Here is a 17,006-nt window from a genome sequence, read left to right on the forward strand (position 1 = left end):
TCGGTGTCGATTAGGGGAACCTTTAATTTGAAACAAAACCATTAAGAAAACACACGTCACTGGGTTTTAACAGTAGTCTCTTTTCCTTATTAAAATCCATTGCTGAAACATCGTTAAAAATACTTCACTGCATACATCAACAGAGCGCAATGGTCCAAGAGGCGCAATCCTCGTCTGTCGGCTCATTCTGGACATCAACAAATCATACAGGCGAGAGAGAGAGAGAGAGAGAGGAGGAAGGCTAGGTCTGCTAGACTTAGTAAAAACCACGTCTCACCAATGTGTCACGATTAAATGTCAGAAAATGAAATACACACCTACTTTACAAATGGACAAGTTTATAGAGTAAGACCCACTGAGAAAGAGAGCAGGACAGCACCAGTTCACCTGCAACACACCCCACAAGGACCACATTACCCCCCTCCTTGTGTTCTGGATCCCTCCACAGCAACAAGCAACCTGCTGAAACTATTTATTTCTGATTTCCCATCACAACTGTCATACAAGTGAGCCTTACTAAAAAATGCTATTATTAACATGATTAAACTAACAAAAGTATAACATTATTTTCTGATATTTCATCCCACCAATACACTTCACATACAGCCTCAATCCTGACAAAACGATTTTCTCAAGGGCTGCGATAAAAACTGGATTTTAAGTTAAGATTTGTTTTGAATCGTGAATGATTATATGTAAGAGCTCCATCATGGTGAGATGTAGGCCAAAGGCTGAAAGGACATCCGGCTTCATCTATAATCAGTCTTCATTTGTTCCATAGCGGCACCTCACCTCTACTTGGCACAGAAAGACTCAATTAGAGGTTCATTTGTGCCTTCAAACGGCCTTCTCCTCTACATCCCGACAGTAACGGGTAGCAGCGGAGCTCTGAATCTCTGTTGACGAGTCACTACAGTGTATTCATGCATAGGTTATTAGACTAACATGGGGCACAATTCATCATTTTTAATAATAAAGGGGCATATTATTCCTCTTCGTTATATTACAATGTTTTTTTAGCACCTGGCTAGGGTCATTCCTCGGCATTAAGCTAAGTGCCGGGTTCTACCACAGGTCCAGGTTTTCAGTGTTGGCGAAGCCCGGCTCTTTGCGGAGCTTCCAGTAGGTGTCGTTGAACAGCCACACCTCTCTGCCGGCTTCATCCACAGATTTCCTGTAATAACAGACAAGAGAAAACTGTTGCTGCCGAGCAATCATTTTTGGAAAAATGTTGTTTCTGTTACCAATATTTTAAACGTTAAACAGGAATAGTTTGACATTTTGGGAAACATACTTATTTGGAGAGAGTTGGATGAGAAGATTAGCTCGCATGTCTGTATGCTAATTATAAAGCTACCACCACAGCACAGTTAGCTTAGCATAAAGACTGGAAACAGCTAGCCTGGCTCTGTTCAAAAGCTATCAAAACCCTCATACTAACATCTCTAAAAGTAACACAAATAAAAAATGTTGGTAATTTACAAGGCTAGTTATTTTTTTATGTATAAATGTGAATAAAAATCAAATTAAAATGTATAATTTTAAGGACCAGTTATGTTTGTATATCACCACATCAATCACACGATCCAGTCGCCAGAATAAAATGTTGCCATTGTACGTTCGTGCAAACTATGGATGAGTTGAATCTCTACGTTTCTGAACCAAAAACACATTTCATATCAACATTTCAATAGGCGTGTGTATCAATGTTATAGTGTTTTAATTAACGTTAACGCAAATTCGTTTTAACGACACTAATTTCTTTAACGCAACTTGCGATTTTTAGGTTGTAGCGGCACAGTTTTAAAGCTAGAGTGAAGATTCTGGTATCATCAGAGAAGGAGGTTAAATAACGCTCCAAACTTGCGCTAAATTTTGGCGAGGACAACTGCCATGGCCATTTTCAAAAGGGGTCCCTTGACCTCTTACATCGAGATATGTGAATGAAAATGGTTTCTATTGGTACCCACGAGTCTCCCCCTTTGAAATAGGTGAGGCAACATTTGCTTGTGTGCAATGTTAAATCTTCCTCACCTGAAGAACCTGGGGGTGTGCTCCTCCCCTCTCTTGGCCATCTCCTTTCTCCTCTCCCTCTGCTTCTCCTCTACCTCATCCTTCATTTTATCTGCTTCTGCTACCTTCCCCTCCTCCAGGAGCCTGATGGAGACAAGTGGGGCAGGGATTAAACAACTGCTCAACATGGAAGATGGTGCAACAACTGGGGTGAAAAAAAAAAATATATATGTATATATGTATATATATATATATATATATATATATATATATATGTATATATATTATGTTAAATAAAAATCCAGTTTGAACCTCTGGTCTGGTCTGAAGCGTGTGTCTGTAGGCGGGAGGACTGCACTCAGCTCAGACGTCAGTTCGTTTAGTTCTCTGGCGTAACGTGAAAAGCCGTAGAACTGGGGGTGGTCATCAGGCTGCACAGCTAAACAGGAAATGACATCATACATATCAAGATTGGGGACATTATAACATATACATATACATCCATGGTCAGCTCCATCGGGGCTGTTTGAATGCATTTAACATAAATGTCAGTATATGGGTGCTCTACAGTTGTAGCGTCGGAACATTTGACCCCGGAGATGAGAGCGACGGCCGGCTCGACCGCACGATACGATAACGTTTCCTGTCCGTGACAAAGTTAGCATGCAGCTTTAGCCGTGATGTCTAGCTCTGCTTTTCCTGGTAATGTGTGAAACCCAAAGTGTTTCCATACTTTACTTGATGTGTAGTGTTTACCACTCTGGATTGAACATGTGAGGGTGCAGGTCGTATCCACGCAGACCCTCCAACGTTTTCTACTTTCTGCTCGCTGTGGTTTGTTTTTGTTGATGGATACGGAACTGATGTCACGTTACTCAGACTAGAACAATAAAAGCTGTAACTTCCTTCTACCTCAGCATAGACTCAAAATTAAGCAAATGTATCTGGCATTTAAAAAAAAAAAAAAAATCAATTTCAAAATCGTAAAAAAGTAGCAATACAAAAGGGAGGCAATCTTTTCCCCACCCCTAATTATTATCACAATATGACACTATAGATGAGACCTTTAAGGACTCAGACAGGAAGGGATGCTACTTACTTGGCTTCCAGATGCACTTTGGTGTGGGTAGGGTATCACAGAAAATGCCCTCATGCCAGAGGCCTCCAAAACGATGAACCACTTTTCCAGCCCGGTCCAGAACCACACCCTGCACCTCGTTCTTACTGTTGTCGGAGCTCCAGTAGCGAGACTGAAATATGGGGAGGAAAGGGTTGAGGTGGTTAAACGGGACAAGAGGACAAGAGAAGTCCATGTGCATTATTTGGACTTCCAGCTGGACTAGCAGTAACAGATGCAAACATTAGAGAGGCTGGTTAGTGAGTGACTGTGCATGTGTGACTGTGCATGTGCATGTGCATGTGTATGTGTATGTGTGTGTGTGTGTGTGTGTGTGTGTGTGTGTCCTGACCTTGACAAAGGTGATCTTGCAGGTGCAGACGTCGCTCTTTGTGCTTTTGATGACCACCTCACCATAGTGCTCAATCCAGCGCTCCTGACTCAGCACGTTGTGGATACAAGTCACTGCCTTGTTCCATTCATAGTGATCATCGTACCTACACACACAGATATTAAACCACACTTAATCATTTTGTGCATGTTTTCAGACTTGTTTTTTTTAGGGTTTTAAGAGTTTGGGTTAGGCTCATCTCTCCCTCAACAGGTCTACACTGTGTGCAAGTTTTGGTTGATGAACGCAGTACTGAGCAGCTCCAGCAGATGGCCATGGTGTGTAACACAATCTGTTCAAAACAATCCAATAATGTCTCCAAAAGCTCTCTAAACATTACCACAGCACTGAAAATAATATATCTAAATGTTATGCCGACTATGAAAAATGATTACAATACTTATTATTAAATTATTGTCATATTTTGAAGTCATGTCTCCATTGTCCATTAAAACAGGTTTTGTTTTATGTGGATGACTGGCTCTGATTATAATACAGTATATACCATATATGTATAGGAAGTCAACTTTATTGGCTGCAATCCCTGAGTGTTTTCATGCTGCAGAGTTACTACTGGATGCATCTTACTATCAATAAAACCCACATGGCTTTGTGATTTTATGAATGGATGACTAAATTGTCTGGTTTACCATGCAGAACGGAAAACTACGAATTTCAACTACCTTATTCCTGCGATTTTTCGGTTTGGTTTGGACATAAATGAGCTGGATTTGATCAGTAGACTTTTGTTCTACCTTTGCAGAGACTCAAATTAAGCAAATATATTAATTCTAGCATTAAAGAAAATCAATTTCAAAATTGTAAAAACTTCTTTTTTTTTTTTAAAATCGCGATACATAGGTGAATAATTTTTTTTCACGGCCCTCAAAGATACAATTTCACACAGGAGTATTCAGTTGGTTGCAATCAGCAACCACACCCCTAGATGCCACTAAATGCTACACTCTGGATCTTTAACATATCAAAGGAAATATATATAAATAAGTTATATCAAAATACGGATTTGTTAACCGTTACACACAAATTGGGGTCCAACCTGGGCGTCACTTGGTTGGAATACAAATTGTGTTGAGTATCGTATGAGCAGTTGTGCTGTATGGTTTATGTTACTACTGTTGTACATCTAGCTGTTATCTGCTGCATTGTGTGGCTGACTGGTGTTGTTAAATGAAGCAGTGGCTCACTTGGGCAGGGTAACATTGACCAGTCCAAAAGAGAGAATCTCCAGCGACTTTCCCCAAAACTTGTTCTTCCATCTCTGATCTGAGAGAGACAGACAGACAAACAGAGCATTAGGTTTACATCTACTCATACAGTACAGGTGGATCCAGCACTCATCACTAGGCACCCAGCTCCTACCTTGATTGAAAGTGAAGTTTTCGGACTTTGCGTGGCAGGCAGAGATGGGTGGGTGATGGCTGACCTGAAAGCACGACGTATTAACGCAGCATTACAGTATGTTCAAAACTCAGATATTGAGATTTGGTCAGCATGTTTCTATATCCTTCTCTGCTGGTTACCTGCTCGCTGACGTAGCGGAAGCCTCGGTCTTCTCTGTAATTCTCGTACGTTTCTCCAAGAACAGGGTTGAAGGGTTTGTATCGATTCCTCCAGGACGCCCAGGCATATCCAGAAATGGAGAACACTGCCACGTAAACCTGGGAACATGCATATTGTTTTTTTAAACTATGAATGTACTCAACTCATCTCAGCTCCTGCTGGTTTAATCTAAGTTAACCAAACTCACCATTCTCTCATATGGATCATCGATCTGGTTGGCGATGTCCAGCAGCTCGGAGTACTCCAGCTCCTCACTGACTCTCTGCAGCAACGACACTGGCTCATTGAGAGCGACTGGCATGGAGACTCTGGACAGGTCCTTGCCGATGTTGTTGTACAGGATGGTCATGATGCCAATGTGGCTGTTGTCTGTTCCGAAGGCGGGGAGGACAGTGCGACGACCTGGATCACAGCAACACAAATCAATGCAACTAAAGGACATCGAAACAAATTTCCCAGATACAACATTGTGATATTTGGAGGAGTGGATGGTCACGTGTTCTGTGCTCTATGAATGGACAACGGTGTCACGTGTTCATGAATTATTCATGTTCTGCCTTCGCCGTCAGAGACTGTAGGTGTTGAAAGTGACCAATCAGAGGAGCGGACACATCAGCCACTGTCTATTCCATCCCATCCCCGCCGCCAAAGTCTCAAAAGTCTACTTGACAGTTGAGTTGAGCACGCGGAGCAGAAATGCTCTATCGTGAGGATGCTTTTCCGCTCATGGATTTTGATACTAATTAAACGCCATACTAGTGTTTAAATAAGGGATAATGTACAGCGAGCCGGTCATTGTTGTGAAAGAATCTTTACTTTGGAAGATCTAAATTAATCCAGTAAAAATGTTAGATTTTTAGCGTGTATGTAGTCAGAGATGTACTGAAGTAGTGGCATTTACTTTTTAATTTATAAGACACATGTCATGTTTTATACTTCTGGTGAATATAATCCAATCAATATTATTTACATATGTATTCTGTATAGTTCCCTTTTTTAACACCTTAATTTGAACACGGGACGTAGTCACACGTGTATACTTCCTCTAACTTCTTCAAGGTGGTCTCTAGCTCTCCGGTTCTCTTTATACATCCATGATCAGCTCCATCGGGGCCGTTTGAATGCATTTAACATAAATGTCAGTATATGGGTGCTCTACAGTTGTAGCGTCGGCCCATTTGACCACGGAGATGAGAGTGACGGCCGGCTTGACCGCATGTCGCATACTGGATGTGTAGGGTTTACCACATTGGATTTAACATGTGAGGGTGCAGGTCGTATCCACGCTGCCCCCTCCGCCGTTTTCTACTTTGTCGTCTCAGCTCACTGCAGCCGGCTGCCGTTTGTTTTGGTTGACGGATACGGAACAGATGTGACGTCACTTTACTCAGACTACAACAATAAAAGCTTTAACTTCCTTCTACCTCTACAGAGACTCAAAAGAAGTAAAGAGATAGATTTCAAAATTTTAAAAAATTGCGATACATGGGTGAATCAATTTCTAATCTCTGGTCTAAAATCAGTACTGAAGAGCCAAGACCCCGCTGTACACAGTAGACATCACTGCACTTATTCACAATATAAACGAGACAACACAATGGTGGCGTTACCAGTATTAGTGGGCAGTGGGCTGGGTGCGTCAGGAGCGTTGCTCAGACTGGCCCGGTAGTTCAGGGTGGCAGTGGCTGAGGAGGAGAGAGGAGAAAGTCAGTTCATCTTAGAGCGGTGGTTGGGCAGCGTGGTCGGGCAGCGTGGTCTGACTGCTACTGGACGGTAGGTACACTCACCGTGTCCCTCTTCGGGCTCCGAGTTGCTGGTGGTGGTGATGTCACTCAGGCCCGACTCATCCGAAGCCTCGGCCTCCGATGAGCTCTCGCACAGGATCACCTCGCTGGCGTCAAAATACTCTGCCATGGAATCTGCCACCGAGGGCGCGCGATGACTGTGACGACCCATAGATGGTGTCCTCTGTGAGGGAGCGCAGAGAAGAAATCAACAGTTTGTACAAAGTAAGAGTTGGAGCCAGACCATTAGCCAACAGGCATGTTGAAGTAGCAGACACAGAGGCAAGAAATATGCAACTCCCGCCACCGACCTGAGCCATAGCAACCACATGACCAACACCGTCATTCATTTGCATTGTCTTGTAACAGACTGTGTCGTGAGGGAAGAATCAAGATGTGCTCTGCTGTGATAGCTTCTAGGAGAATTAGGTCAACATTTTCGCCACATTTTTTTAACGAATTTCATATGCAAGATGAAAAGGAATGCATATGAGTGAAGGCAAGATAATGAAATTGACTCTCTCACACACAAACACAGTACACACCTGGTCAGGACGGACGGTGCAGAAGGATTCCTCAGTAGAGTCAGAGGACAGGGAAAGCGAATGGACTTTGGTCAGACGGGACTGTATGTCAAGCTAAACACGCAAGGACATACACACACACATACACATACACAAACCAGCCATGCAACACACATGAAGTGGAAAAACACAAAAAAATCCAAAAATAAATGGTCAGATCATCATGCAGACTCCAGAGCATTCACACAGCACATGGCGTTGATCAATGTGTCGCTCTACTGTCTAACTGTTAACAGGGCCAGAGGACAAAATTGCATCGATGTTGTTGTCTACAGCTATTAAAGTGGCAGCAGACAGAAAATGTTTTGGCATCATTGGGAAGAAATTCCTTAATAACCTTTCAGCATATTGTAATTCGAATGTTCTGAGAGAAAACTAGACTTCTGCACCTCCTCATGGCTCTGTTTTCAGGCTTTAGAAAATCTAGCCTGTGAAGGGAGACTTTGGCCAATCGCAGGTCATTTCAGAGAGAGAGTGTTCCTATTGGCTGTTCATTCAACGGAGGCAGCTGTCAATCACTCGCAAACTCCAATCAAGCGGTCAAACTAGGCAGCGCTGATCAAATCATATTTGCTCCAACCTGCTAATCATTTTGTAATATCTAAGGTGAAAGATTCCCATGTTCAATGTTCAATTGTGAATAATTATTAATTAAGAAAACCTCTGGAGGAGCCAGGCTGTTAAAATGGTTGTCAATTGTACTGACTAATGTTTTGTTTTAAATGTTATGTGAATTTTTTGTTGCCAGAATAAACAGCAGAGTTTTTCCTGCCATTAGAGGACTTGAACATTGCATATTTTTGTTAACAGAGCCCGATAGTCATTTTATTTATTGTTTTGGTTGTGGTTTTATTTTATTTAGGGTTTCTTTATTTAAGATATTTTAATATTTTTCACAGCCAATAGGAACGCTCTCTCAATAAAATTACCTGTGATTGGTCAAAGTCTCCCGTCACGGGCTAGATTTTTTTAAAGCCTGAAAACAGAGCCATGAGGAGGTGCAGAAGTCTAGTTGAACACTTGAATTACAATATGCTGAAAGGTTATTATGGAATTTTTGCCCAATGATGCCAAAAACATGTCGACTTGTGTTGCTCACAGTGAGAACGTAGAGGGACACCCAACTGCCAGGCAACCAACAACACAATAAAGCCCAAAGTCACACCAACTGATGTCCCATTGGTTGGAACAAGACAAGTCCCATGCAGCATGGACAGAGACAAGCAGGCAGCTAAGAAGAAACCTCACATAAACACCAAAGAAGAAGGTTTAGCGAGCGTCGTCAGTTTGACAGCAGGAATTAACGAGCCACTCGACTGACAAGACTGTTGGGTTTCAGTGTGAGGCAACGATCCTGCTATTTGTGTCTTTGTGTGTGCGGAAGTAGGGAGAGAAAGACTTGAGGTGTGTTCCTGTGATAACTTGTGCCTGTCCTGCCTAAAAACAGCCCTAACCTGCTTAACAGTTTCACACGGCACCTCACCGAAAGACAGTGAGGGCTTGGCCTCCGTAGTGTTTTTGAAGGCAGATACTGGGGCTGGGTGATATGGAGAAAACATCACAATATTTTTGACCAACTACCTCGATGTCAATATCGCAACATTATTGTAGGGTTGCCATCGGTGCTTTCACAAAATATTTACACAATGACATTTTTGATAAATAATCATCAGTAATGCGGATATAGTGACCAAGTGTTATTGGGAGAAAAAAAATTCTAGAAATTTTATCTGCCGCTTTTGAAATTTCTGCGCTAAATGAAGGAATAACATTTGAGATCTGAAGTCATTCAATGTTCAATATATTTTACATAAAACACATATGCATGGTAATTTACAGTGTTCGAATTACACCGTAGAGGAAGGGTAGCTTACACAGTACTGTACTTTGTTTTTGTAATCTATAGCGGTTGCATAAAAACACACAATTTAAATGATTACGATTATTTAAATATTTGCTTTGATTAAAAAAAAAATTGTCTCATAATAATAACTGAATGGCACCTCCGTTAACGTTAGTAGCTCCGTTATTTAACCAAGCAGGACTGTGCTGCCCAGTGGCTACTAACAGGTAACGTTACTAACTCTCCTCCTGTTGATTTAAACACAGGTTTGTTGTTCACGGTATCGCATTATCAGGGAAAAAATAGGGTGCATCCCCTCAGGTTTAGTTTCGCCATGCTGTTGAGCGCTTTTTTTTTTTCTCTTCTCCGCAACTCCGGTCCCAAACAAACTGAAACATGATACAGCGTGCGTACGCGTCATTGTGCATGCGTAACTGTCGGAAAGCATCAATAAGAGGAATCGATAGTCACGGAGGCATGAGATGCCAAGAAAGCGGACAACTACGGTTCTCCAGCGTTTTCCCTGCCTGCCAAAGTGGCGGGTGTCCTGATGATTTCACCCGCTACTGTAGTCTAGTCTCATATCATGATATAGATATAATATTGTCCAACCCTAGCTGATACTAATATTTTGTGCTGATAATCAGTGTTTTAACTCTGGGACTCCGGGAGGAAAGGGTTAAATTCATGTCAGTCAGTCTTTGTTGTCGTCTGATTTTCAGCTTCAGGAAGAATGAGGATCGTTTTGAGTTTTGTTTCTATGTAGTCCAGCTCTGTTCCTAGTGTGTGTGTGTGTGTGTGTGTGTGTGTGTGTGTGTGTGTGTGTGTGTGTATTACCTCAGACAGTGTGCTGCAGAGTGTAGCGAGCTGCTGTGAGGTATTGTCCCTCATGTCCGGGCCGGTCCACGCCTGCCTCAGTCGCTCCCTCTCCAAGGTCAAGACCTCATGAACGGACGTAAGAGACGCATGAACTGTAACACAACATACAGAAACTTTATGAATTACAAAGACAAAGTCCACATTCATGAACATGATGCTACCCGTAATAAAGACACAAATGTTGCAGAGTAGTGGGTAAATAGGTAAGGCATTTTTCAATCCAAATTCATTGTAGTTTATAAAATGTCAGAAAGCACTGACTAATGTTATTAAAAAGAGTAACTAGAACCTAAAGTGACACTTGAAATAGCTAATTTTGACTAAACAGTTTTTTGCTTACATTAATCAGGAATGCAAACACAAGTATGGTGAAGAAAAAAAGAGAGCTACCCGAAGTCGGAAAAAAATTTGCGACAGCGCAATGTCATAAAACAATATATCAATAGTGTGACGAAGGCCTGTGCTATATATGCTTAAATAAAGATTCCAAAAGGATATGGAGTAGCCAGCCAATGAGAAAAAGTAGCCAGCTAGTGGGATCCGCGGAGGCTAGTGGTCGTAAAATATATGCGCATAGACAATTGCAACATGTTATTCAAAACCATTTTGTTAGAATCAAAGGCTGGCACTTAGTGTATGTCCGGTGACCTCAACCACTCGCCGTTAAGAGTGTGTTCACAAACAAACTTCGTGGCGTTTGTAGCTGTGTCAGTGTCAGCCACCGGGCCAGCAAGACTAGACTAAACAACCACGTACAGAAATAACGAGCGTGACAGAAATACACCATAGGAACCGTTGGAGATTCGTACGTCTGTAAGTCGCCAACGTCAAGTTTTAGTCAAGGACAACTCAAAACGTTTTAGTCATCGAAAAGTCATTGTAGTCAAAACGTTTTCTCTTAATTTTGTCAGCTATTTTTTTTTTTATTTAATCTTAGTCCTGTTTAGTCATCAGATGATATTGAATGTTTATGTCATTTTAGTCACTTATTTCACATAAAATTTGATCTTATCATTATATGGTGAAAACACAGGTTGAATAATTAAGAATGCAGCTTTGCAGTTAGTTCCGAGTCCTCCTGACTGAGCTCATTAATGATGCGCGGTTCAGTCCAGTCGCACCCACCGGTCCGTTATGAGAGCCAATCCCACCACCCAACAAGAAAAAATGATGCGTCCCTCAACCACCCGAAACCAACCTGACCAGCAAACCGCCAACTTTGTGCATTATAGTAGCACAATTGTCAGGACAGAGACGAGAAGGACAGAGACGGATTGAGCGCTGCCGCCACAGCGGTGTGTGTTTGAGACAGAGAGAGAGACAGAGAGAGAGACAGAGAGAGAGAGAGAGAGAGAGAGAGAGAGAGAGAGAGAGAGAGACAGAGAGAGACAGAGAGAGACAGAGAGAGACAGAGTGGTGGAGGGAAGCCGGAAGGTGACAAAAATAAAAAGAGATTCTGGTAAAGTTTTTATGTTAATAAACTACATTTTTGTCTTGTCTTTTTTCGTCAATGATACTGCATTTGATATCGTCACCGTTAGTGTTTAATAACGTTGGTGCCGTCTCGTCATCGTCTCGTCTTAGTCATGGAATAAAAGGACCTTGACGAACATATTTAGTCATAGTTTTGTTAATGAAATTAACACTGAGCCGCACCCTTCTGAGAAGCAGTGCAGATTTCCTGGTGAAGCTTCTTGGCCTCAGGTGAGGAGACCTGAGGGTTGGACAACTGAGTGTAGACGTAGTCAGGGATGGACTGAACAGACGCCCCCACACCGGGGTTACCGTTGGTACTCAGGTGGCTGGAGGTGAACTGAAGAAGACAAGACAGAGGAATGGTATAATATCGAACTGAGCAATTCAACTTGTTGAAAAGAGGATGCAACTATATCACAGAACAAAATTAAGATGATTGGCATCACTGCATAGAGAATAAAAGTTAGTCTTACCAAACCCCCCATGGCTTCAACGCGGGACAAAGTCCTGGAGTGACCAAACTGTCTCCCGACCTTCCTCTTGGGTTTCTCCAGGGAGAGATTCTAAAAAGGACACCAACAGGGTTACAGCTTCTCTCAAAAAACAACATTACGGGCGCCTGGGTTAGCTCAGTTGGTAGAGCGGGCGTCCATGTATTAAGGCTTGGTCCTGACCGCGGCGGCCCGGGTTCGAATCCGGCCTGTGGCCCTTTCCGCATCCACTCTCTCTCTCCCCCCTTTCAAGACTCTATCCACTGTCCTGTCAATAAAAATGGAAAATGCCCCCAAAAAAATAACTTTAAAAAAAAAACAACATTACATTTTTCAACAGTCCTTGTAGACTGATATGTAGCGTAGCGTGGCTCGGCTCTCTCTTCTAGAGATTCAAGGTCTCACCTATTTTACCGCGAACTGTGCGGTTCACAGCAACAACAGACAGTGAAAGTGATCTATTGACATTATATTGACATCATATACTGTATATCACAGAAATGGAAAAAAATATTTATTTTTAACTCAACACTTCCTTCTTCCGTTTCAAAATAAAAGCCCTCTAGCGTTTTTTCTGTGGACAGAATTCCTTCATTTGTTAACACGAGGCTTTTATTCTGAAACATTTGCAGGAGTGTTGTGGAAAATGCAGTGATTTGCACGGCTCCATGAATGAATAAAGTACCGGCTTTCAATTGTGGATTATTACTGTTATTTACAAATGAGCACACGCTTCTTAACCTTTTTCTGTCTAAAATAAAGACAGTCGGAGAGCGCAGACCTCCGCCAAGGCAGGTTTCATGTACGTCGCTGCCCCCCCTGGATCGCCACCAAAATTGAATGGATTGTTCATTGTGCCACACCCCACCCTAAAAAATTTCATTCAGATCGTCCAGAGTTATCCTCCAAACGGACAAACCAAAAAACAAACCAACGCCGGTGAAAACATAACCTCCTTCCTAGGCCTTCAGCCTTGACGGAGTTAATGAAATGAAATGGCCATTATAAAAGGCAAACTATGTAAAAAAGAATGGGCTGACAGCAGCAGCAGAAACGCTGCCGGTGTGGACACCACACGCATGAGAGACGCAATAGTTCAGCATGGTAGCCGCCACGTGCTGCTGACGTGACCCATCTAGCCTGGATGCAAGTGTTACAGTATCTTATTCAAATCAACATTATGTCAGTTGATTCATAAAAGCCTTAAAACTACTGAGCTTGCATTAAACACAATACAAATCCTCTCAGGCCACTGGTTTTGTTCCAGTGAAATATGATTTGAAGCTGTAACCAGATGTTGAAGTTGTAACCAGAGGACTCACCTGCATGCTGATCCTCATCTCCAGGTCTGAGTTCGTGATCGGCAGGCCACCCTCCAGCCAATGGAGTCGCTGGATGAGCTGGGCCAGTTCTGTCAGCTCTGCCTGAGAGCGAGCCAGGTCTGACAAACAGAGGGTCAAAGGTCAGTTTAGTGATTAAGACACGCAAAAAGGTTTTACATCTGTTCCTATCAAGACAGTAAAATCAAGTCAACATGTTTATTTTTTTGTATTTCAATATTTGTGTGGAGTCGGTCACTGTTGAATATAATGAAATATGACTGTCAGCCAGGCAGTGGTTCACTCTGTGATTAAAGATTACAGATGGTTCTCACCGTTGGAGGTTGCGTCGATGTTGTGGGTCTGTTGCAGCCACGCCGACACCTTGCTGGTCACCCCTGGGTTAGAGGCGACGGCAGGGGCGGGGCTCGCCATCTCTGGATGGTACATGGATGCTGAGCTGGCGTAGTGAGCAGGCTGGTCGATCAAACAGATCACAGTTAAAGTCAGAATTAAAACCAATGACACTCACATTTTCTTGTGTTTTTCTTTTAAACGACACTGTAAATAATAGGTTAACAATAACAAACATTTGCTGATCACTGATTCTCAAATGTGAGATCTCCATCTCAAACAGTCAAGCAATAATTGAGTGATTGATGAACAATTAAAACAGTTATTTAAAAGCCTAGCGGTGACCGCTTTTGTGACAAAGAAGCCATTTCCAAGGTCTTTAAACTGATAAGAGTTTTGTATGTAGAAGGTTAGTATGCTAATTTTGGTTGTATGAGTTAGCATATAATATACTGGTGGTAAAAAAAAAAAAATCATTAGTTTAGAGCTGATACCACTACACTATCAACCACCTCCCACAATTATTTGTGCTTTGTGGTTGTTACCATAGAAACAACCCCATCAGGGGGCTTTCTCTGATGATGATAAAATGTGTGACATTAACTTGAGCGGGATTCTCCACTGACCGTTGCTCTGTTTGTCTGGGAGAGAGTGGACATGGTCGGCGCGGTGCTCGGGCCCAAGGAGAGAGCGTGAAGGACGCCATGGTGGACGCTCATCGCCTCGTTTTTCCTAAATACACGGTGGGCACACAGCTTGGTCAACCAGATGTAGAAGATGTCATGGCTCTTTGCCTAACATGGAGGAAAGGAGAGAGAAAAAAATAAATAAATGAATAAAAAGAAGGACACATGGAAATTGAGAAAGAGAGGAACAAGGAGATGCAGGCTGAAGTTTATCCAGATGGAAGCTCTAGATTTCACTGATGTGAATTATGAGTAACTATTTTCTCCTAAAGTTTAGTTTTGCAGATGGCAATGTTGTTGGTGTCGTTAATCGTTCTGCAACCACCTCAGAGGTCCTGAAATCTTTCTGAACTGTGCTGCGTAGGTTACCTTGAGGTGGTAGAGGTTGTCTCCAGCATCCAGGTCTATGCCTTTGGACTTCTTGTTGATGGACATGACAGCCAGGCTGACGTCCAGAGAGCCATGGAGCTTCCCTCTTTGAATCTAAAAACACAAAATTTTAAATTCAAGCAGACCACACTGGAGCCAACAGAACAAACTCAACAGAGGTCACGTGTAGTGTTAGCAGCTGCATTTTTGTTCATGACTTACGTCTTGCTGCGTCTTTGAGTACTTGAGAATTCCTTTCTCCAACAGGAAGTATCTCTGAAAAAGACCAATCACAGTGAACGTTAGAAACAAAAGGCTCACTTAAAAAAAACAGCATCAGTTTAAGTGTACGCTATATTTATAATATTTTCTGCAGTTTAACGGTTTAACCACCAGGCTCCATTGAAAAAAACAGTGATTTTACCCTGCAGAACACAAGGTCTACCACTGCCTTGATCAGTTAGTGGTTTGTAATCTCTATAAACAGATTCTGCATTCACATGTAGAAGCTGTAGGCAACGGGACAGGATATTGGCATCGGAAGCATTCTGGTTTCCGTTTGCAGTCCCGAGTTGTATTGACCAATCACGTTCAAGCAGGCTTTGGTTAACTGCAGGTAAACAGTCCGTGTGGAAAGCAAAAGAAGCGGAACGTATTGGCAGATATTCAATTTCTGAATCCACCAGCTATCGTCTGACAATGATTTAGCTTTTTATTAGTTTAAAATTAGCTTGTAAAACTGGCTACTCGTAAAACAATCAGTACACGTCGTCTCTCAACTCCAACTCCAGTCAGCTGCTAATCGGACTGTAAACAATGAGCAGCTCATGGAAAAGGAAGTCTGCCGGCTACACCGGAACCCCAAACTAAGCGATCGAGGCAGCGCTCGACCAGTGTGGTTAAAGTACTGTTTTTTCAATGGAGTCTGGAGGCTTTGGCAAGAGCATAGAGGGGTACAATGGCTTACCTGTCGGAAACGGCTGTCCCACGGCAAGGTAAACCGCCGAAAATGTTCTAAATATATAGTACACACCTTTTTTTTTTAGGTGGCTTAAATATGTTTTGGTGCTGCCCGCGTCCACAGCTAGTACATTGCTTTGCTCCCGGGCTGGTACCTCATACAACCCTACTTCAAAAGACCAGAACTATCCATTTAAGAAGGTAAAACAGCTCAGTCTAACTATCATGTTTATGTTGAATGGACAATGATTTACAGCAATAACATTGAAAACCTGAGCAAACAGAGCAGAAAAGATCCTGTACGATGTGTGCCATCCTCACCTTGTGCCAGCCTTTGAGCGGGTACTTCCTCTTCTTCATCAAGTATCCCTCACAGATCCCAGGGATGCTGAGGTCCTGAGTGGAGCCGGGAACTGAATACATATCTAGTTGCTGCAGGTCGTCCATCACCTCCCAGTGACGAGACTGACACAGACACAGAGGAAACACTTTAATCAGTACAAAATGACATTGATGAGATGCAATGTATATAGAAAGGTATTGATAAAAACTGATTTATATGTATTAATTATTACCCAGCTCTTATATGACTTTCTGTTTAGGCTACAGCTAAGGCTGATGACACTGTTCATCAACTTTGTTGACTTTGAAAAAGCCTTCGACAGCCTAGACAGAAACGTCCTGTGGAAGCTGCTCCGACATTACGGAATACCCATAAAACTGGTCAATCTCATTAAATGTATGTACAATGGATTCACGGGCCAAGTCATTTCAAATGGAAAGCTATCAGACACCCTCCAAATAAAAACAGGAGTACGACAAGGCTGTCTTCTGTCTCCCCTGCTCTTTCTTGTTGCCATCGATTGGACTATGAAAAAGTCAGTGGATGGCCAAAGGACGGGGTTACAGTGGACTCCCTTCACACAATTGGAAGACCTCGATTTTGCAGATGACTTGGCACTGATCTCAGGAACACACACACAAATGCAACAGAAGACAAACAAATTACATGAACACAGCAAACAGCTAGGCCTCATGATCAACGTTGGAAAGACCAAGGTCATGAGGATCAACACTAAATCCCACCAAGGAATAAATATCAAGGAGCAACCCCTCGAAAATGTGGTAGAGTTTGTCTACCTGGGAAGCAACATCAGCA

The 17,006-nt window shown here is 42.5% G+C and overlaps 1 protein-coding gene and 1 long non-coding RNA gene across 5 annotated transcripts in view; one reads left to right on the plus strand and one right to left on the minus strand.

Annotated features, from left to right (window-relative positions):
• The window catches only part of LOC119501966 (oxysterol-binding protein-related protein 7-like), a 27,523-nt gene continuing 10,517 nt past the window's right edge, over positions 1–17,006 (minus strand). For 3 of the 4 annotated variants that reach the window (XM_037792746.1, XM_037792748.1, XM_037792747.1), the window contains exons 3-23: positions 16,169–16,312; positions 15,110–15,163; positions 14,888–15,001; positions 14,459–14,626; positions 13,814–13,955; positions 13,482–13,600; positions 12,142–12,231; positions 11,849–12,005; positions 10,151–10,284; positions 7,432–7,524; positions 6,890–7,070; positions 6,713–6,787; positions 5,290–5,504; positions 5,063–5,200; positions 4,902–4,965; positions 4,727–4,805; positions 3,483–3,627; positions 3,113–3,263; positions 2,326–2,452; positions 2,035–2,157; positions 1–1,174 (exon numbers count right to left, since the gene is read on the minus strand). In XM_037792746.1, the coding sequence (XP_037648674.1) occupies positions 1,066–1,174; positions 2,035–2,157; positions 2,326–2,452; positions 3,113–3,263; positions 3,483–3,627; positions 4,727–4,805; positions 4,902–4,965; positions 5,063–5,200; positions 5,290–5,504; positions 6,713–6,787; positions 6,890–7,070; positions 7,432–7,524; positions 10,151–10,284; positions 11,849–12,005; positions 12,142–12,231; positions 13,482–13,600; positions 13,814–13,955; positions 14,459–14,626; positions 14,888–15,001; positions 15,110–15,163; positions 16,169–16,312 (2,622 nt within the window). In that variant the 3' untranslated portion in view covers positions 1–1,065. The remainder of the gene's footprint in view (positions 1,175–2,034; positions 2,158–2,325; positions 2,453–3,112; positions 3,264–3,482; positions 3,628–4,726; positions 4,806–4,901; positions 4,966–5,062; positions 5,201–5,289; positions 5,505–6,712; positions 6,788–6,889; positions 7,071–7,431; positions 7,525–10,150; positions 10,285–11,848; positions 12,006–12,141; positions 12,232–13,481; positions 13,601–13,813; positions 13,956–14,458; positions 14,627–14,887; positions 15,002–15,109; positions 15,164–16,168; positions 16,313–17,006) is intronic. The other variant, XM_037792749.1, reaches the window with a different exon arrangement.
• Positions 9,630–17,006, plus strand: part of LOC119501967 — a 25,461-nt gene continuing 18,084 nt past the window's right edge. Inside the window, exons 1-2 of the long non-coding RNA XR_005209980.1 lie at positions 9,630–9,639; positions 11,425–11,434. This is a non-coding gene — a long non-coding RNA (uncharacterized LOC119501967). The remainder of the gene's footprint in view (positions 9,640–11,424; positions 11,435–17,006) is intronic.

The sequence above is a fragment of the Sebastes umbrosus genome, chromosome 14 (assembly GCF_015220745.1).
Source record: "Sebastes umbrosus isolate fSebUmb1 chromosome 14, fSebUmb1.pri, whole genome shotgun sequence".
Classification (NCBI taxonomy): Eukaryota; Metazoa; Chordata; class Actinopteri; order Perciformes; family Sebastidae; genus Sebastes; species Sebastes umbrosus.